Source organism: Chlorocebus sabaeus, chromosome 29, assembly GCF_047675955.1.
Source record: "Chlorocebus sabaeus isolate Y175 chromosome 29, mChlSab1.0.hap1, whole genome shotgun sequence".
Taxonomy (NCBI): Eukaryota; Metazoa; Chordata; class Mammalia; order Primates; family Cercopithecidae; genus Chlorocebus; species Chlorocebus sabaeus.
In genome coordinates, this window is record NC_132932.1 from 20,704,880 (window position 1) to 20,727,294 (window position 22,415).

The 22,415-nt window shown below is 39.4% G+C and overlaps 1 protein-coding gene across 15 annotated transcripts in view; it reads right to left on the reverse strand.

The window, feature by feature from the left end:
* Window positions 1-22,415, reverse strand: part of AKAP13 (A-kinase anchoring protein 13) — a 353,478-nt gene that overhangs the window by 67,827 nt on the left and 263,236 nt on the right. For 10 of the 15 annotated variants that reach the window (XM_073013059.1, XM_073013057.1, XM_073013058.1 and 7 more), the window contains 5 exons: window positions 21,913-22,283; window positions 20,935-20,988; window positions 17,093-17,158; window positions 14,741-14,933; window positions 9,417-9,525 (listed from right to left, as the gene is read on the reverse strand). In XM_073013059.1, the coding sequence (XP_072869160.1) occupies window positions 9,417-9,525; window positions 14,741-14,933; window positions 17,093-17,158; window positions 20,935-20,988; window positions 21,913-22,283 (793 nt within the window). The remainder of the gene's footprint in view (window positions 1-9,416; window positions 9,526-14,740; window positions 14,934-17,092; window positions 17,159-20,934; window positions 20,989-21,912; window positions 22,284-22,415) is intronic. The other 5 variants (XM_073013063.1, XM_073013062.1, XM_007990296.3 and 2 more) reach the window with 2 other exon arrangements.

The window sequence follows — 22,415 nt, forward strand, 5'->3', positions numbered from 1 at the left end:
GCAAGCTTCCATATTTTTAAGGTTCCATTGTGTTGGATTAACTAAGTGACCAGTGCTGTTATAGGATTATAATTCTGTATTAGCAGGACCTTGGCTGCTGTTGTTTGTTTTTTTGAGATGGAGTCTCACACTGTCGCCTGGGCTGCAGTGCAATGGCACCATCTCGGCCACTGCAACCTCTGCCTCCTGGGTTCAAGCGATTCTCCTACCTCAGCTTCCCGAACAACTGGGATTATAGGAACCCGCAATCACATCCGGCTAATTTTTTGTATTTTTAATAGAGACAGGATTTCACTATGTTGGCCAGACTGGTCTTGAACTCCCAACCTCGTGATTCACCTGCCTCAGCCTCCCAAAGTGCTAGGATTACGGGCGTGAGCCACTGTGCCCGGCTGGGACCTTGGTTTATCTGTCATGCTGACTAGGCTACTTCCCAGTATAGTACAAATACTTTGATTTTTTTTTTTTTTTTTTGAGATGGAGTCTCACTCTGTTGCTCAGGCTAGAGTGTAGTGGCATGATCTCTGCTCACTGCAACCTCCGCCTCCCAGGTTCAAGCAATTCTCTTGCCTCAGTCTCCCGAGTAACTGGGACTACAGGTGCCCATCACTACGTCCAGCCAATTTTTTGTTTTTTAGTAGAGACAGGGTTTCGCCATGTTGGCCAGGCTGGTCTCAAACTCCTGACCTCAAGTAATCCGCCTGCCTCGGCCTCCCAAAGTTCTGGGATTAGAGGTGTGAGCCACCGCATCTGGCCTATTACAAATACTCTGAAATGAAACAGCTTTGACAATTTCTGAATACCCAAAGTCACAGGGGATTTTCACAACTTTCCTCCTATTGCAACTGGGATCATCTTATTCTGTGTCTATTTTTCAAACATGTTTTATTAGTGAAAAATATACCAAATCTTTAATAAGGCCTCCATTTAAAAGCAAATTAACTGTCTTACTGTGCATAATGCATTTCCCTTTAAGAATAGTGTGAAAATGCCAGCTTGAGCAACACTTAATATTGCTGAAACTTAGAATCAGCAAGTGCTAGGGAATTGGGGTGCTTAATCATACGGGTATGGTAATTGTCTCAGACTCATAATACTAGTTATATAAAAACAATTCATTATTTAATTTTCTATTATAAGTGGTTTCTCCACTAAAAGCAATCCTGGAATATTTTAGAAATCTTCCACAATTGAAGACAGTAATTTTCATGAAGGGGGAATTTATTTCTTTTCCAAGTTTACTTAAATTGATACCTTGTAAAGTTTTTATACTAGGCATTATCAAGTAAGAATGTATTCATTTGAAGCCTACAGTTTATCCAAAGAACTGAAAAAACAAAAGTTCAAAAGGAGAGAGAAAGTAGGAGATAAATACGTATATAACTCCCTCCCTCTAATCCATAGGGTCTAATCTTAAAGGAAAGGTATTTTTAAAGAAATGGTCTGAAAAGGAGAAGAAAAAAAGTGTAAAAATAGCTTTTAATACCACAGATGAACATCTAGATATCTGTCCCATGAGACAGAACAACAAAACAAGGAAAATAAAATTTACATTGTGAAATAAAAAGTTTTGTGAAATTAGCACACAATACTATTACAAAGAGTACACAATGGGATGGGAACACATCCCCCACACCTTTGAGGGTATCTGTGTGCTGGAAAGATATCTTGTGCCCTGGAATCAGGAGGCCAGTGGCTCAGTGTTAGTACTACACAGAAGACAACAAATGTTCTATCCAAACCAATTCTCAAAGGCAAGCATAAAGACAAATGACTTATAAAGGATGGCATGCAAGGGGCTAAAAGCCTCCAAACAATTTCTTAGTACCAAGCCTATAGCATTTTCTGAGCTGGTCAGACCTTCAAGAACAGTCACTGGACACCAAAGTTGCTTACTTACTATGCAACTCCTCCTCCTCATCACTGGAATAAGAAGAGCCAAGAGAAAAGAGAGTTTTAGACTTAAGGAGGAGCGGAGAGATGCTGATGGAGATCCGCCTTGCTGGCCGCATCTGCTGCTGAGCTGAGAAGGAGGTTCACAGAAGACATTAGAGCATGCACAGATTACGCCAGGACCTTCAGCATACGGGGAAACAGTATAATGTCAATGGACTATGTGGTTCTGGGAAATGGTGAATGATGTAATAATTTGTTTACATTCTCATCTCCATTTCTGAATATACCGAATTCTAATGCAGTTTCTAAAAAATTTGGCTAATAAATACATACCTGTTAGATTATGAAAACAAGAATGATCACAATTCATACCTGGGGTTCTCTTTCTTAAAAGTATACTAAAAATATCTACTAGTGGTGTTCCTCAGGATTCCATATCTGGCTCTCTTCTCCCTCACCCCAAATCTCCTCATTCACTCTACCTCTTAACGACAATCTGCATACAAGACACTGGTGAGTCACATCTTTCTAATCTGGAAGCCAGATCTCTCTATTTAGCTCTAGGCTCATTCCTCTCCCTGCTCACCTGGGGGTAGATGTTCCACAGGCAGCTACAGCTCCAAAGGCAGGTAAGTGAACTTATATTTTCCTGCAGAACTGTTCCTCCTCCTGTGTTCCTTCACTTAGTGAGTGGTACCAACATCTAACTCATTACTCAAAATGGAAACCAGGGCACCATCTCTGAATCCTTATATCACACTTCACTCAGGCTTCTTCACTTTGTCTTCTAGCTCAGCCTCCATTCCTCCCCTATTGCCACTGCTCTCTGCCTTGGTTTAGGACATGGTCTACTACTGTAACCTGAATCCTGCAAAAGCCTTCTATTGGCCGGACGTGGTGGCCCATGCCTGTAATCCCAGCACTTTGGGAGGCTGAGGCGGGCAAATCATGAGGTCAGGAATTCGAGACTAGCCTGGCTAACATGGTGAAACCCCGTCTCTACTAAAAATACAAAAAATTAGCTGGGCATAGTGGCAGGCACCTGTAATCCCAGCTACTGAGGAGGCTGAGGCAGGAGCTGAGATAGCGCCACTGCACTCCAGCCTGGGCGACGGCTCCGTCTTAAAAATAACATAACATAACATAACATAACATAACATAACATAACATAACATAACATAACATGCCTTCTACTGATCCAATCTCTCCTCCCCATAGTTAGCCTGAAGTGTTCTAATCAATTATTGGATCAATTTAATCAACGTAAATGATTCCATTTCCCTCAGGTAAATGATTCCATTTCCCTCAGGCAAGAGGCCGAAATTCCGCAGTCTTGCTTTCTACATACTAATTCACCCTGCTAATTCCCAGTTTCCTTCTGGTCCAAACTTTAATATTACTTGTCCTCAGTCAGCCTTCTCTGACCCCTTAGGTCTGTCAGTCCTATAACATCAAATGTTTAAGTTACTGCATTTACCATTTTCTATTAGATTCACTTGTTCTCATCTATAAATGTGGTGAGGAAAGCAACCCTACCTGTGAGTTCTCCCCTCTCCTACCACCGTCTAGCCTGGTATATGGAAAAGAGTAGGTACTCAAATATTTACTCGATAAACACACTAATAAACGAACTTCCCTTTATCCGACTTTCTGGAATCTCAATGTCCTAAATGAAATGAGAGAAAAAGCCCTGTACCTATCTAATATGAAAGCAACTCCATACCCCAGATAAATGCTAAGTGACATCACTGTTTGCTGTTGCAGCCACTGCACGTAATAGATCAAAGAAATGTTGGTACAAATACACACCAGTTTGCCAGGCAGTGAGAGTCTTGTGCAAAAGTAAGATACTACTGTGTGTTCTGATGTGCCTCCAAATGTGAAACGGATTTACAAAATGAAAATGAGCTGCCCCTATAACCCAGAATCTAAGAACATCCCTTTCATGCGTCACAAAATCATAGATCATAAGGAAAAACCTTAAGTGATGAGTATCTAGTGTATCCCTGACAAACAGAAATCTCCAACATATATATATTATATAAAGGAAATGTTCTGGTAACATAGCAATTCAATTTTATACGGTATTTGATTTAAAGTTTATATTTAATATGCATTTAATGAACACGCATGTTTTCCAGTCTTACAATTTAATAACGTCAAAAAGAAGTCTGATTACATTTTTGTTCTGATGTATTTGTTAATGTTATCTTTTCCAAACAGAACTGTGCTAAGAATATATAGATATACACTTATACACACACACACACACACACACACACACACACAGATATACACATACTTCAGTAAATTTCCATCACAGTTAGAGAAGAAATCCAGAAAACAGAGATAAAATATCCTCAATAGCACTGATGCCTAACTTTCCAGAGGCCCACCTTGATCTTTGGTCACACAGATCCTTTACCTTTTTAAAGATCTGGTACAGATATATAACTGCCACAGTTCAGCTCTCAAGACGGCCTTAGCTGTCATAGTCTAATGCATGCCACACAATTACAAGTTACTGCTCCCATCAAAACATGCTTAAGAAACTTGGCAAACTCACATGCCATAAGCGAAGTTAAAAAAACGACCCCAAGGGAAAGTGCCCTTCTTTGTGATACACATAGAGTATTCCTTCTGAAATGCTTGGGGTCAGAAGTATTTCAGATTTTGAATTTTGGAATATTTGCATATATATGATGAGACATCTTGGGGATGGGAACCACATCTGAACATGAAATTCATTTGTTTCATATATAGCTTATATACATAGCCCAAAGGTAATTTTATATAATATTTTACATAATTTTGTTAAGGCCTCATACATGGAATTTTCCACTTGTGGCATCATGTTGGTGCTCAAATGGTTCAGATTTTGGAGCATTTCAGACTTTCAAATTAGGGATGCTCAACCTGTAACACACCACACAAAATGAAGGGGAAAATGAAATCTCATTAAGAAGCATATGAAGTCAAAACATCTAATGGGTCCAATACCCCTTTCAACATATCACCACTAATGTGTTTCCAGGGATGTAATCAAGCAGATTATTATTTGAAGCATATTCTGGGTGGGAGCAATGAAAAGGTTAAAAATACAGTCATAGAAAGGGATCATCTGGGCCGGGCGTGGTGGCTCACGTCTGTAAGACCAGCACTTTGGGAGGCCGAGGCGGGCGGATCATGACTCAGGAGATCGAGACCATTCTGGCTAACAAGGTGAAACTCTGTCTCTACTAAAAAATACAAAAAAAATTAGCCGGACGTGGTGGCAGGCACCTGTAGTCCCAGCTACTTGGGAGGCTGAGACAGGAGAATGGCGTGAACCCAAGAGGAGGAGCTTGCAGTGAGAGATCCCACCACTGCACTACAACCTGGGTGACAGAGCCAGACTCCGTATCAAAAAAAAAGATCATCTGTCATAACTGAATTCTATACATGTAAAAATAAAAAAAATTTTTTAAGTTCTATCAAGAAACCATCTACGTTTCGCAGTACAGTGGGAGAAAACAGCCCCACACAATCCTTCTCTGATGCAAGGAGGAGAAATGCTGTGCACACATTCCATGGAGAGGTTTCCCTCAGGGCAGTCCTCCCAGGCACCAAGCCTCATGACACAGACAGCACCTGTGCTACTGCGACCCCCTAAAAGATGGCCGGCAAGTCACACTCATCATATCTCACCCTTCAAATCAAGACAGTAAGTCCAAGACAGGAGGCGCTGCAGCTTTTCCCGTCCTCTGTGGTTCCTAAAGAAGCTACTGCTTGCCTGCTCTCCACCCCAGAAAGTGACACAGAAATATTTTAGTCACCCTCTCTACTCAGTATTTTCCTTTTACATCAATAGATTTTTTTTTAAAACAGATCCCAGCTTAGAAATAATGCTACAAGTTTGACTGTTTTTCTAATCCAGCAAATGACCCAACAAAAGACATTCTGGACAACAGCTCAGTGGAAATACATTTTCAGAAATGTTCAAGTTTTACTGACAGCTGTGATAAACTGTGGTCGAGGCAACTAATAATTTCCTTAGAAGGAAAAAGAGCACAGGTAAAAGCTGGAAAGCAGTGAGATTAGGATGAGTTTAGAAAACATTCTGTTCCTAAACAAGCACGCTCACAATAAACAGCCAAGTGCAAGACAACAAGAGACAATGTTCTAGCAATGGTGAGCAACGTCTAACCTTGTTGAAGCTCTGGGCAGAGAAAAATGGACCCTGGCACTGTTCTGGTTACTGTGAACAATCACACTCCACAATGACAGCATGTGCTCATTATGTGACAGAAAATATGCTATGGACTTCAAATAAAGTCAGATTTAAGCCACATCACATTATCATCCCCATTTAACAGCTGAATTGAGGCAGAGAGTTTCAGTAACAAGCTCAAAGTAATACAGCCACTAAGTGTGCTTAAAATATGAGTTAAAATATTTTAAGTGTACCAAACATTTTAGGCTTTAAAAATCACTGAGGATTTTAACTATTATACTATTTCAGTTAGGGAGAATATGACTATAGATGAATCATGCTGAGTATTTAAGTGATTTGGAATTGAACACTTGAGTCTGGAGCAAATTATGAAATATCCAGTTATCCCGATGCTTAAGGCATACCACACACACTTTAACACAAGTTTTAGTCTTCTCTTCAGTCAGAATTTTAACATGTCCAAAATGATGTATTATGTTTCTAGTGTAGAATAACAAATACAGTTGGGAAACTATTTTAATTGTATATAGGAGGAACTAAGGAGAAACAGTGACATTAAGGTTGATGGGTCCTTCTGTTGCAGCATATGGTATTAGAAAGGTACGTGGGGCTAGCTATCATTCCAGCCTGCATGAAACGCACGCTACAAATCAGAATGAGGGTATTATATTTGGATGAAAGGCGTAAACTCTTGCTTGAAGCTCTACTTTTGACAGTTTTCTACTACTGAAATCAGGTTCCCTAGGTGAGTTGAGCAGAAAAATTATCAGCAATGGGAAGAAAAGCTCTGTGTGTCAGAACCTCTAGAATAGTGCTTTTGGGAGTTAGCTGTATTATTTATAGTGTTTGGATAGCAACTGAAAACACAGTCCAAAAGCACCTTGCTTTGTAAAGGAAAAATAATGAAGTGTTTCATCCACAAGGAAAGAAAGTGGGTCACAAAATATAGGAAAAAGGTCTCTCTTTGGGACACATTCTGTTGGTACTAGGTATCTGTTGCTGTAGAAGTACAATATCCACTATATCATGATGCTTGCTGGTCACAGAAGGAGGGCACACTGAGCTGAAATGTCTCACTTAGAGAGCCTTCCTGGCCTTTTCTGGCTACTGAGTGCTAGCATTCTGGCTTATCAAATTCACTGCAAACTATTCAATTGTAATTTCCATTCTATACAAGCCAAACCTCTAACTCAAAGCCAAATTTAAAAAAAAATCAAAACAAGCAAAAACAGGAAAAGCTATTTCTGTCACAGTTCTGGGGGACACATCTTTGAAAGTAAGTCTTCATTAGACACCTTTTGTCAAGTAGGCTAGATTTGTATTTGAAATATTAATCACATGAAAACAAGAAAAAATTTAACAGAATCATCCATTATGTCTTTCTCTCTCTCTCTTTTTTTTTTGAGGCAGTGTCTCACTCTATCACCCAGGCTGGAATGCATTCGTGCCATCACAGCTCACTGCAGCCTTGACCTGCTGGGCTCATGATCCTCCTGCCTCAGCCTCTGAAGCAGCCGGACTACAGGCACGTGTCACCATGTCTGGCTAGAATCATCCATTATGTCTTAATTCCACTGTGAAAATTTTAAAAATTAGGATTCCAGTAAGTCATGAAGTGAGATGGAACATCCCAAAAATACAGGGCATCTGCTTCTCAACTCTTAAACTGAATTATATCAGGGAATAATGAGGAAATCCCAGAAACACCAGGAGAATGTGTTTATTTCCTTGGCTTTAGCCTCCAAGACACATGCTCTTTCAGCAAAGAACATAATGTATCACTCACTCCCTCTTTAATGTGAATTTAATCTTTATATCCAGATCCCACACAGCAACTACTCATAAAAAAATCAACATTTAAAAAATAAAAAATGAGGCTTCTCAAAGAACAAGTTGCTTTGTGACAAAACAACACTGATCCAATCCAAGTATGTTTCTGAGCATCGCAAGGCACTGTGCTTATGGGTGCCATGACAACTCTACATAACTTCCATCGCCAGTTGATCTGAACCTGCATACAGGTCCACTAACCCCTTTCAGATGTAATACTACTGACCCTCACAGAACTAAATCTCTGTCTCAGTCTTGCTTTGTCCGTCTTGAGCTTGACATTGTTGAAAAGCTCAGGTCAGTTACTGTGCCAGTTTTCTCCACTGACAAATTCATGAAAGACAGGGATCAACTGAGGAACTTTTTAGATTAAAGAGGTCTAAAGAGACATGACAACTTAATTCAATATATGTTCTTAGACTGAATCTTGGACCCAGAAATAAGTGAGAAAATTTGAAATCTGAATAAGGTGTGCATATTAGATAACATAATTTTATTGACATTAATTTCCTGATTTGGATAATTATACTATGGTAATATAGTATTATCATAGTATATAAGAGTAGAAGGTACTCTTATATACTAATGCTAGCACTCAGTAGCCAGAGAAGGCCCGTATATGGTACTCATATACTATGGTAATATAAGAGAATATCTTTGTTTTTAGGAAATATACACTAAATTAGAGGTGAAGGAGCGTTACGGATACAACTTACTCTCTCAAATGTTTCAGAAAAAATCTTTAAGGGGAGTGACAAAGAGAGGGGGAGAGGCTGGTGAAACAAGTATTCTGACATTTGAAGACTAGAAGTGAAGAATACATGGGAATACTTTGTACTATTTTTGCAATTTTTTTTTCCCCAGTGAACATTATTTATAACTATTTTTCAAGTCTAAAATTACTTCAAAATAAAAAATGTTTAAAAACTGTGTCTGGCCGGGCGCGGTGGCTCACACCTGTAATCCCAGCACTTTGGGAGGTCAAGAGGGGCGGATCACGAGGTCAGGAGATTGAGACCATCCTGGCTAACAGGGTGAAACCCTGTCTCTACTAAAATTACAAAAAATTGGCTGGGCGTGGTGGTGGGCGCCTGTAGTACCAGTTACTGAGGCAGGAGAATGGCATGAACCCAGGAGGTGGAGCTTGCAGTGAGCCAAGATCGCACCACTGCTCTCCAGCCTGGGCAACAGAGCGGGACTCCATCTCAAAACAAAAAACAAAAAACAAAAAACAAAAAAAAAGTGCCCACAAATACAATAAACTTAATGTATTATGGATATTTTTAGGTAGCAAAAGGAGGAAGATCTCATGATGAACTCTATGTCACCTTTTCTGTTTAAGTGCTAAGCCATTCATTCAAAGAAGCAGCAAGCAAATTTTCGCAGGTAATGTTATTAGGCCTTAAAGTGAGAAAAATAATAGGAACAGTGGTTAAAATTTAATATATTTAATTTTTTAAAAAAGTAGTATACTCACTGTCCAATCCAGGATGGCTGATTGTCATTAATGAGATGGATTTTGTCAATGGAGAGGAAATGGCTGACGTACAGTAATTAAATCCCTGCTGCTTAGATCTGTGACATATCTGTGAAGTAAAAGAGTAAAGAACAGGTTGTAAGCATATGCTCTCATATTTCTAGGTAAGCATAAAACCTTATAATTAGACCTACATAGTAAAATAAGGCAGTACAGAAGGGGGTGAGAGCACAGGCCTTGTGGTCAGACAGACATAGGTTAAAGTCTGCTCCTGCTACTTAACAGCTGCTCAATTTCAGAAAAGTTACTTAGCTTTTCTGAGGCTTAGTTTTCTCATCTGTAAAATGGGGATCATTAGAGTATCCATTCTTTACAGTGGTTCTGTATCCCTCATAGCACCTAACAATGTTTCAAACTTAGTAAGTACTTAATAAATATCTGCTGGATGCATAATCACATAAAAATAATTTCACTGGAAATATCAAACTACATACAATACTTGTTCTTTGAAAATCTAAATACTCCTTCATACAGATATAGTAGAATATTGGTAACAGTATTCTGATTTTACTTTATTTATTATTATTACTTTTTTAGACAGAGTCTCACTCTGTCACCCTGGCTGATGGCATAATCTTGACTCACTGCAACTTACGCCTACCAGTTCAAACGATTCTCCTGTCTCAGCCTCCTGAGTAGCTGGGATTACAGGTGCGCACCACCATACTCAGCTAATTTTTGTATTTTTAGTAGAGATGGGGTTTCACCATGTTGGTCAGGCAGGTCTCAAACTTCTGACCTTGTGATCCGCCCACCTTGGCCTCCCAAAGTGTTGGGATTACAGGCGTGAGCCACCACACCCAGCCTATTTTTATTTTTGAGACAGAGTCTCACTCTGTGGCCCAGGCTGGAGTGCAGTGGCATGATCTCGGCTCACTGCAATGTCTGCCTCGTGGGTTCAAGTGATTCTCCTGCCTCAGCCTCCTGAGTAGCTGGGATTACAGGCGCACACCACCATGCCCAGCTAATTTTTTGTATTTTTGGTAGAGACAGGGTTTCACCATGTTGGCCAGGCTGGTCTTAAACCCCTGAGCTCAACTGATCCACCCGCCTCAGCCTCCCAAAATGCTGGGATTATAGGCGTGAACCGCCAGGCCTGGCCTCTGATTTTAAATAATTGGAATACTGAGATTCAAGTAAAGAGTTTTAAGGTCACAAACAAAGCAATAATGTATCTGGAAAGAAGCCTAAATCTCTTCCCTATCCTCTTCTAAGATGATACTGATTCTACATGAACATAAAGGTAACTGAAATTTGACAATTTAACTCTCAGTAAATTCACAGCAGCTTTGAGACCATGTAATCCAACCACCTGTAGAAGTTCCTGGTATAATATCCCTGAAAGACAGTTGTCTAGTGTCCACTAGCACACTTCTGGTGATAAGAGCCCCTTCCTGGCCGGGCGCGGTGGCGCACGCTTGTAATCCCAGCACTTTGGGAGGCCGAGGCGGGCGGATCATGAGGTCAGGAGATCAAGACCACGGTGAAACCCTGTCTCTACTAAAAATACAAAAAAAATAGCTGGGTGCGGTGGCAGGCACCTGTAGTCCCAGCTACTTAGGAGGCTGAGGCAGGAGAATGGTGTGAACCCGGGAGGCGAAGCTTGCAGTGAGCCGAGGTCGAGATTGTGCCACTGCACTCTAGCCTCAGCTACAGAACGAGACTGTCTCAAAAAAAAAAAAAAAAAAAAAAAAAAAGAGCCCATTCCAATTGTTAACTGACTTTATCATTAATCCCTTCCCTTCACAGAATGAAATCTGCCTCTTTATGACTCACACGTTGAAAGAGAAGCAATGAAATATCCGTTACTAGCATGAACTTGACTCAATTAGGCCAGACTTCTGATTATTTAGAGCTTGTTTCATGTGTAACCATGGCAGCTGAGGCAAACAGTTGCTATGTTTCAAATACAACTGTGAGGTCTAAAAAATGACCTCAGTGAAAGGCAGAGACTTTTAACAGGAAGTTGGCTGCAGGCAACTCATCCAGATCAGAATGATACAAGCAGCTCAAATACCCACTCTGAGGTTCCATACAAGACAAAAACTATGGCTAAGTAGAGATTCCAGGAAGACTAAGCATAGCAAGGCACTAAAACAACAACTTAATCTAGAAAGACTGAATCAGAAAGTCTGCTTCAGAAAGATAGTCCAATTTTAGAAACACATCAGGGGTTATAATGTCTTACTAAAATGCAGGGTTATCTGTCAAATTCCTGGAAACATCCATCTCAGAAAATAAACAATATTAAGAAAATTAAATCATTCTTATTTCCTCATTAAAATTCACCTACTCCAAAACCTGGAAAGAAGCAGTGAAATTAACAGCCAGGAACTCTCAGTTTAATACTGTTTAGCTAATAGCCACTTACACCACCTTAGGCAAGCCATTTAAATGAGCTTGAGCTGAATCTGAAGGGATATATGGGTCTTGATCTATGATTGTTTACAAATTCACAATTTTGGTATTTTTCCTTACCTTGCACATGATTTCCAAAGGATTCTATACATTTGAAATGCACTTTATTTTAAAGATTCTTTCACTGATTTACCGTTAGCAAAGCTGTGCTCAAGCCACCCAAGAATTGTTCCTATTTTTTCCTTCTTTTTTCTGTTACTGTTAGGCTGAGTAAATCTAAATCACTTGCTTCAACAAGCATATTCTTCATATTCTTATTTTTTCTCTTTCTGAAGTATCAGAACAAGTAGAAAAAATTTTTAAAGGGGCAAAATTTACTCTTCAACTGATTTTCATTATGCCTAAATCTCTTTATTCGTCTGGTCTCATACAAGCGTAAGTGCTACAATAATTACTAAGATAATCCTTCAGTGTCAAGTTTATATTTGGTCATGTTAGTGCCTTGTAGTAGGATACAATAAAAAATTAAACTTCTACACAAAGTCCTACTCAGCAAATCAAGGAAGAGGTTGTCAACATTTTTGTTTAATTAGAAATGTATTATTAGATTTTTGCCCCAAACTCCAGTCATCTATTCAAAAAGAGTTTTTTTTTTAATTATAAATGTTTCATTTGGAGGAAATAAGATGTATCCCAGAATGCTTTCATAAATTAATCAAAGTCTCCTGGCCCAAGAGGAAGAGAAAAGACTTGCAGTAAGGTACAATGCTATAAAAGCATGTAATTCAAATTCTCAAAACCTCCCCAAGGGATTGTCAAAAGTGGTAAGTGATAATGAGGACACCCAGAAGATGAGAACTAAGAAGTCACTTTGATTTGGCTGGCAAGGAAATCCATGACCTTCAAGACAGGAGTTTCAAGAGAGTGATAGCAGCAGAAATTAAGATATGATTAGGTGGTGATAAAGAGAAGGCAAGGGCCAGGAGCAGTGGCTCAGACCTGCAATCCCAGCACTTTGGGAGACTGTGGCAGAAGGATCACTTGAACTGGGGAAGTTGAAGCTGCAGTGACCTGTGATGGCAACACTGCACTCCAGTCTGGGTGACAGAGTGAGACCCTGTCTCTAAATAAGTAAATAAACAAATAAAATTTTAAAAAGAGAAGGCAGGGAGCATAGATATTCTCTTAAGAATTCTGGTAGGCATCGGAGTGAAAAGGCAACCTATAGAATGGGAGAAAATTTTTGCATTCTACCCATCTGACAAACGGCTAATATCCAGAATCTATAAAGAACTTAAACAAATCTACAAGAAAAAAAAAACCCCATCAAAAAGTGGGCAAAGGATATGAACAGACACTTCTCAAAAGAAGACATTTATACAGCCAACAGACACATGAAAAAATGCTCATCATCACTGGTCATCAGAGAAATGCAAATCAAAACCACAATGAGATACCATCTTATACCAGTTAGAATGGTGATCACTAAAAAGTCAGGAAACAACAGATGCTGGAGAGGATGTGGAAAGATAGGAACGCTTTTACACTGTTGGTGGGAGTGTAAACTAGTTCAACCATTGTGGAAGACAGTGTGGCAATTCCTCAAGGATCTAGAACTAGAAATACCATTTGACCCAGCAATCCCATTACTGGGTATATACCCAAAGGATTATAAATCATGCTACTATAAAGACACATGCACACGTATGCTTACTGCGGCACTGTTAACAATAGCAAAGACTTGGAACGAACCCGAATGTCCATCAATGACAGACTGGATTAAGTAAATGTGGCACATATACACCATGGAATACCATGCAGCCATAAAAAATGATGAGTTCATGTCCTTTGCAGGGACATGGATGAAGCTGGAAACCATCATTCTGAGCAAACTATCACAAGGACAGAAAACCAAACCGCATGTTCTCACTCAGGTGGGAATGGAACAATGAGAACACCTGGACACAGGGCAGGGAACATCACACACCGGGGCCTGTCGTGGGGTAGGGGACTGGGGGAGGGATAGCATTAGGAGAAATACTTAATGTAAATAATGAGTTAATGGGTGCAGCAAACCAACATGGCACATGTATACCTATGTAACAGACATCCATGTTGTGCATATGTACCCTATAACTTAAAGTATTAAAAAAAAAAAAAGAATTCTAGTAGGGAAGGGAAGGAGAGAGAATCAACAGACATTTCCTGGAAGGTATAGTAAGAAAGTTTTTCTTTCCCCTACAAAGGAGAAACTTGGGGTATGTTTTAGAGAATTGGGAAAATTAATAACGATATGTAGCATATTTCAAGATTCATTTTACTATTGAGATGGTAAAAGACGGTCTCAGATAAGAAAGAAAAACTCAATTTAATATCCTGGATACTTTCCTAATTTTAAAAAGTGTGCCTTGATGGAATATTTAAATCTCTGCAGATTAATGGCATTCTTTATTTATTTTTTTTCTTTTTTCTTTTTAGAGACAGAGTCTCGCTCTTTCACCTAGGCTGGAGTGCAGCGGTGCAATCACGGCTCAATGCAGCCTTAAACTCCTGGTCTCAAGTAATCCTCCTATCTCAGCTTTCAGGCACAAGCCACCATGTCCAGCTAATTTTTAAATTTTTGTAGAGATGGGGGTCTTGCTATGTTGCCCAGGCTGGTCTTGAGCTTTCTGGGCTCAAGTGATCCTCCTGCCTCAACCTCCCAAAGCACTGGGATTACAGTCATGAGCCACCATGCCTGGCCCTTTTTAATTAAGTGCTAAAAACTTCGTTTAGTGCTAGATTAAGTATATCATAAAATGGGTAAGTAATCATAGCTACTAGCCTTATACTACCAGAAGCCTTGCCTTCTATGTTCACATTTTGTGAAATACATTTTTTCCAAATTAGACATACTTAAGACTTACCTGCTGATCAAACATCCTATGTTCTCTCTGGCCTGACTCCAGATTCTCTTCTGAAAGTGACACCAAAGAGTCAACCCGTTCCTCACCACTGAATGGGTGTCTGAGCTCTTTGGCATTTGCAGAGCTTACTTCTAGAGATGAGGATGGCTTGTTTCCGACACCAGCTCCTCCTGTCAAGCCTTCTAGACTGAAACTGAACACAGGGCACAAAAGTTAATTCATTCTATTTCTGGGTCTCAAAAACAAAGGAGGACACAAAATCCCTTTGGGTGTATCTCCCTTGTTTATGTATTATTTCTATGTCAGCTAGCAAAACTGTCTAAAAGGGCATAGCACAAAGAATACCACCTACCTTTCCTCCACAGATCTTGGAATACTGAGAAAGAATACTGCACTTAGATTTTCTTACCCCATTAAATTTATACAAGTGTTGAACCACCTAAGATCACTTCTCAGATATTTTTCAATATACTATACAGACAGACCATAGTTATCGGATACTTTATAAATGTTTTTCCTTGATCTAATTAATCTTTGTGAATCTAACTGTACTAATGCCAAGTAATTAAGTCTCGGAGAGAAAATATGAGCTTAAGTAACTTTCAGAAGGCAAACTGGGTAACTTGCCCTTATGTCTATTAAGTGGACCTTTATAATTTTACGTTCAAGTTGACCTTTATAATTTTACAGGTATGCTTTCAAGTTGACCTTTATAATTTTACAGGTATGCTTTCACCCCAGAAAACCCAAGTGTTACTCATGAGTGTTACCATCTATTCTATGCACACCTGGCCAAACAACTGCTGACAGACTTCCCGAGATTTGTTAGTTGCAACAGGCACATATAACACCTTAATGAACAAATGCTGAAAAAGCAACCAGGTCTAATAGTAGAAAGAGCTGTAATTTTTTGCCTGGATATTGGTAAAGGGAACAAAGGCAATCAGGATTTGGCATTTTAAAGAGGATTCCTCCAAGAAAGATTCTGTGGTTTGCAGAATGAAAAGCATTTTCAGTAAGCAGAAGGCTACAGAGACAGGTTCGTGATTTAACCTCCTTGGGTTACTAACTAGAATAATTCACATCTGTTACAACTGCAGCGGAAACTTCTTTAAAATAACCAAGATCTCAAAACATAGCTGTAGCTGACGATGTTCTCAGCTAACAATGAGCTGGAATTCAATTGGAAGGTATACTAAAGCTACTCAGTTATCTCCACTCAAGGAAAACTGTACAGAAAATTGCTACAATTAAGTTCATACCTACCAGTCCAGGACTTGTATTTGCTTTTTAAAATTTTTATTTATTTATTTATTTTGGTTTTGTAAATCACTTATTATGAAATGAAGCCATATATATCTCTATTTTCTCTAGTAGGTAAATTAAACAAGGGATATGTTTTTCTTACTTCAATGTAACAGAAATCATGACTAACTACAAGTAAATGTCTCTGTAAACCTCATTTTCTTTCTTTTCCTTTTTTTTTCTTTTCTTTTGAGACAGAGCCTCCCTCTGTTGCCCCGGCTGGAGTGCAGTGGCCTCATCTTGGCTCACTGGTACCTCCATCTCCCGGGTTCAAGTGGTTCTCCTGCCTCAGCCTCCCAAGTAGCTGAGATTACAGGTACCTGCTACTGTGTCTGGCTAATTTTTGTATTTTTAGTAGAGACAGGGTTTCACCATGTTGGTCAGGCTGGTCTCAAATGCCTGACCTCAGGTAATCTGCCCACCTGAGCCTCCCAAAGTACTGGGATTACAGGTGTGAGCCATCACACCTGGCCTGTAAAACTCATTTTCAATACCAGGGATAAGAAGAGGGGCTAAGGGAAGAAGAAATTACTTGAAAAGCCTAAGAAAACCAGATCTATGCTTATTGCAAAAGTTAATCCTGAAAATGTTTTAGTAATCAAATCTGGCCGTTCAGTTGAGACAAGAGTATGAAACGACGAGGAGTCTCCGAATTTGGAATCTACACAGATTGGTGGATTTAGAAGCATAATAGAAATCAGTACATCTTATTAGCTGCCTTGGTTCTCTGATTGTTTTATTCAGGATCCAAGAATTTCTAGGATCTGAAAATCAAGACAGGCCAAGACAGAGAGAGAGAAATCTGTGCAGAAAACATCAAATCTATGGCCATTTGAGACATACAGGATGCATCACCTGACTCTTAGGCTGTATCCCCTCAGTTGAGTTAGTGACACCCATAGCAGAGGCAATGGAACGCTGTGCTCACAGACAAAGCAGGCTGGCCATATGCATCTCAGCCACACAGAAGCCAGCTCCAAGCCAAAAGCCCTGATGGCATATTTTATGGTTCCCCATTTGGTGGCTGGACACATAACAATATCATACCTTCTGTAATTAAAGTCAGCACTTAGGCCAGCAGAGTACTGCACACCAGAGGGGCACCAGCTCATACTGGGGATGACATCAAAGACAGAAACAGAAATGCAGGGAGAAAAGAGGAAACAGGGATGGAGTTACTAGGTTTAAAAACGAAGGGCATAGTTAAGAGACAGACGGATTTATTTGATCAACAAAAAATTTAGGAATGTAACACTGACAATTTTTTAAAAGGCTAGAATAAAAACCATAGAAACTTTAAAATGTTTTATTCTTGTCTAGATAGCACTGTGGAAAAGACTGTGGGTTCTTTACAGTATCACCAGTTCAACCTGAAACCCATACATTCCTTCTAGTGAACCCGTGGCAACTACCTATGGCTCACTCTTCAGACATGGGAGGTGTTTCAAACTCCATCATTGGGAATAATCTCTCAGTACATCCCATACTCCCACATCACCCTTACCACAGTATCGCTAACCCTAGACTTTTTAAAAGAGACAGTGACAAACTGTGCTCTGGTGGACTCATGAAGTCATTAGTTTTTTTTTTTCATGTGTTTCCATTACAGATCCAACCAAACCAGACAATTAATAGATTTTGCATAAGATACTTAGTCAACACTGCATCCATCTTCAAACCCTACTCACTAGGCTACTATGTTAAAGATAAAGCATATAACACTGATTAAATATTTGCTTATATTTTAATGATAATGAAAACTCCCCCCCAAGATGGAGTTTCACTCTTGTTGCCCAGGCTGGAGTGTAATGGTGCGATCCTGGCTCACAGCAACCTCTGTCTCCCGGGTTCAAGTGATTCTCCTGCCTCAGCCTCCTGAGTAGTTGGGATTACAGGCATGCGCCACCACACCCAGCTAATTTTGTTTTTTTGTTTTTGTTTTTGTTTTTAGTAGGGATGGGGTTTCACCATGTTGGTGAGGATGGTCTTGAACTCCTGATCTCAAGTGATCCACCCACCTCAGTCTCCCAAAGTGCTGGGATTACAGGCTTGAGCCACCACACCTGGCCAATAATAAAAATTTTTTAAAAAGGAATTCTATGGCACTAAGTTAGCAATGTATCTTTTAAATTTTAAGTTTGTATCCATTTTTCCCAAAAGATTAAAAAAAAAAAAATCCATCTGATCATCTACTTCCTTGAATATCCCAGTAGGGGTGTCTATTCTCAAGTAGCAGGGACAGAAAATGTGGGTTGGAAATGCTAAGTAAACACCACTAGCTAAAACAATAATCAATTCAAAATATTGTGTGCTCTATAAAGGAAACCGCATGGAAACGTCAGGATTTTTATTAACAAAAACTATCATTTAAAAAATACCCTGCTACCTGGGCCATAAAGTTCTAGGTGATGTGCTTTTGTTTTCTGAGAAGAGATAAAAGCAGAGCTTGTTGACAACAATAAAACCACTCGGCTCCCTCCAGAATCTTGCAGATGGGAAGGCCTGGCACCAAAAAAATTAGATATATTGGATATATCTAATAACTTTGTTTTGTTGTCAAGTGGGGTTTTTGGCTGGAGAAAGGAGACAAGGAAAATGGTGGGAGGATGTAAGAGCTACCCCTATGGCTCTTTAAAAAAATCTTTACCATATCATTTAAAACTAAATAGTATAAAGCATTTTACATCAGATTAAATTAGTGGTATAAAGCTTACAAGTGTAGAAGCAGAAAGTAAAAATACAGTGGAGACACTTCGCTGTTCTGGTAAGTGGGATGACACTGACACAATTTACTTGTGTGAGGAGAAGATACATATTTTACAAACACACGTAAGACTCAGAAGTCCGTTCTTCGACATTATTAAATTTTAAATCGCCAGTTAATAAACAGGCATATTTTTACCTAAATATCCAACTTCTTTTTTTAGAAACAGAATGTGGCAAATCAGTAACTGAACATACACTGCCAAACCATCATTTTTAAAAATAATCTCCTTCTACAGATTTAAATGTTTCTTTACTTTCAGGATACGACAATGATGTGGAATACCGTGAAGAGATTTAACATGAAGAGAATGAAAAACGATAGGGAGGCAGGAAGACAAACATAATAGCTTTTTTTTTTTTTTGAGACTCAGACTCATTCTGTCACCCAGGCTGGAGTGCAGTGGCATGATCTCAGCTCACTGTAACATCTGCCTCCCGGGTTCCAGCAATTCTTCTGCCTCAGCCTCCTGAGTAGCTGGGATTGCAGGTGCGTGCCACCACACCTGGCTAATTTTTGTGCTTTTAGTAGAGATGAGGTTTCACCATGTTTCCCAGGCTGGTCTCAAACTCCTGGGCTCAAGCAATCCATCTGGCTCAGCCTCCCAAAGTGCTGGGATTACAGGCGTGAGCCACCGTGCTCAGCCAAGATGTAACAGCTTTTCTAAGGAACCAGGAAGGAAGCTGCAGATGGTCTACAATGTCTGCCTTTTCTGGTAACAGAAAACTCCTTTCACAATTAAGGGTATTTTTGAAAGCATCGTCATTTCCTCAATTAGTCGGGGTAATATTTAGCAGTTCTTTGGCTTTGAGATTTGGAAAGTTCTAGATTAAAAAAAAACAAATGTCCCTCCCCCTGCCTTATAATACTTGTTGTAATGTTTCAATTTTACAAAATTTTAAATTATACATTACGTTCTTCCTACAAAAGTAAGTTTCACTAGGGATGAAACTGGCTGGAGTTGTTGACGACAGGCACATCTATATACTAACTCAGACTGCATCCAGCAATCTGTCGTCTCCCACTTTGTCATCAAGTGCCTGTTTTTAATAAGCTCATATTGAAAAGCTTTAATAAAGACCCAGACAAATGTACCTCCAAAGAACCTTCTACGGAAAAGCATTTAGTAGAGATGGGGTTAAAACTTGTTTAACAACTTATTTTCTGGAAGAACAATTTCATAGGAATCATGATTATCTGAAATTTATGAGAACATTTGAATTTAAGCTTAATTTCTTGCCTAAAATCTGGAATTAAACAAAGCATCCACTTGGAAAAGACAAAGTCGGAAAGATCACTATTCGCCTACTTCCCAAAAAACAGGTTCAGCTAATAGTTAAAAATACTTCTTTACAAATGCCTCCTAATATGAGAAACTGGCAGTAATATAACCCTAATTTTTGGACTTCTAAACGTTTTTCTAAACAATGGAAGAAAAGGTCACTAATGACTTCGAAAGAAAATCCAATGCAAAATTTGAAGCGAATTAGCAATCTGACTAGAAATTACTTCTCATCTTAAAAATCATTTATTTTTAGCTTCAAAATATTACCTGACAAACACTAATTAAGGAATTCAAAGGCCAAGAGATGAACTTATACCTCTGATTTGCTTTAAGAAATGACTACATCCACAATGGAATGGAAAATGCCAGGTGGCCTAGTAATAAAGTCTTTCATTACATTATTAAAGAATGTGTTGACAATATTTCAGGGCCTATATACAAGCACACACACATTCCTGGTTTTTCTTTTGTGGAGAAGAAAAAAATAGTACTCCCCAGGGTCCATTAAATAGGTATGACATAGACAATTCTTTGAACTCTTCTAGAGAAAGCTGGGTGAGACCCTATTATCACAGTCATCTGAACACCAATAAGCACAAGATTGAAAAAATTAAAAATAATTTTTAAAAAAGATAAAATAGGATAAAACTTCAATTAAAGAAACCATTTCATATAAAATGGACATTGGCAATTAATAAGTACCTATATTTTATTTGCCTGAATTAGATGGGACATTACTTAAAAGTAGATGGTCCAATCATGGATTAAGCAGAATGAGATGCTTGTTAGTATACGCTCAGAGGTGACATGGTTAGTCCATCAAGTTAACGAACTCTGTACCTTCTCCTATGAATGGGAGGTCTCCTGACAACATCCCCAAGAGCTCGCATTGAACTGAAAATGAATGGTGAAGAGGTCAGTGTTGCAGGTGAAACAAAATGGGATACAAATGCATGAAACATACAGACACCACACTGGGGAGAGAGACACTGCTCAAAGAGAAATGGCACAGGGAAGAGAATGAAGGAATGTGGAATGAGAAAAACATCAGGACAAAAAGGGACTGACAATTTCTGTGGAGGGCTACTTTGCTCCTCCCCTTGCTCCAAGGAGTTAATCAGATGGCAAAAGTTATGAAGTTTATTAAATTATTAAAGAATCAGAAAAAAATTACTACTCAAAGCTTTAAAGGGGTTTTTCTTAACACTTTAAAATTCAGGTTATACTACATGCAGGTAACACTATAAGAATTAGTCAAACTGATTAAAATCTCACTCTCATTCCATTATCTTCAGAGGTATTAGGACAATGGTCCTAGGTAAGCCTCAGCAATAAATTCAAACAGGAGAGCCCATGACATCATGCAGGATGAAAATAAGTAGAGTTCTAGTCTCAGTTCAGTACTAGACTGACTGTAAGACTTCACGTTTGTTTCTTAATTCAAAGCTGACATGAAACTACTGCCTCCAATATTTTATCATTCATAAGTTTCATTAATGTGGTAAGAATAAACGTTCCCATTTACTAAACACTCACTATATGACAATCACATTTCACTGTATTATTAAAAATAATAATGAAGGTATTTTACAGATGAGAAAATTAAAGCTTAGAGGGGTCAAGTGACTTGCCCAAGGTCATTTACATGGTAAATTATGGAGCTGGGGTCTGAACACAGATTTTCCTGATTCCAAAGCCTATATTCTTTCTTCTATACTATGGGGTCTCCTAAATTCTTTTACCAACAATAACACAAATCAGAAGCTTCTCAAAAGCAAGTACATACTGAGACACTAAACAAACTGCCTCCCATCTCACCTCCGGTGGTTCATTTCTGCATCGCTGGCTGCATTTTTCCCAGGCCCCCAGCTGTGCCTCCGGAAGGGGGAAAGAGAGCGCATGGAGCTCCTCAGGACAGAGCAGTTCGCAGGCACTTCAGTGATACTGTCCATCTCCTCCTCCTCCACGTCGCCTGGGTCAGCAGGCTCACTCTCACTTTCTCGACCCTCAGCTCCCATCCCATGGCTGCAGAATCCATCAAGGCTTTGCCGATCTCTTGACCTGTTTGGCTTTAAAATCTGGGAGAGAGACACATCACTGCCATGAGAAGAATGTTGGTCCAGTGAAGCCGTGTCATCGGTGGATGAACTGGATCCGGTGATATCACAGGTCAACTGCTCTTCCTCCGGCTGTAATGGAGAGAAAGCACATATGGTTGAAGCCAGCAGGGCCAATCAGATAGCCTCAGTTATTCTAGATCAAGCTAATGGCTTCTCAGTGGGCTCCAGGCAGGCAAGATCATGATTGGCCTCAGAGACTTG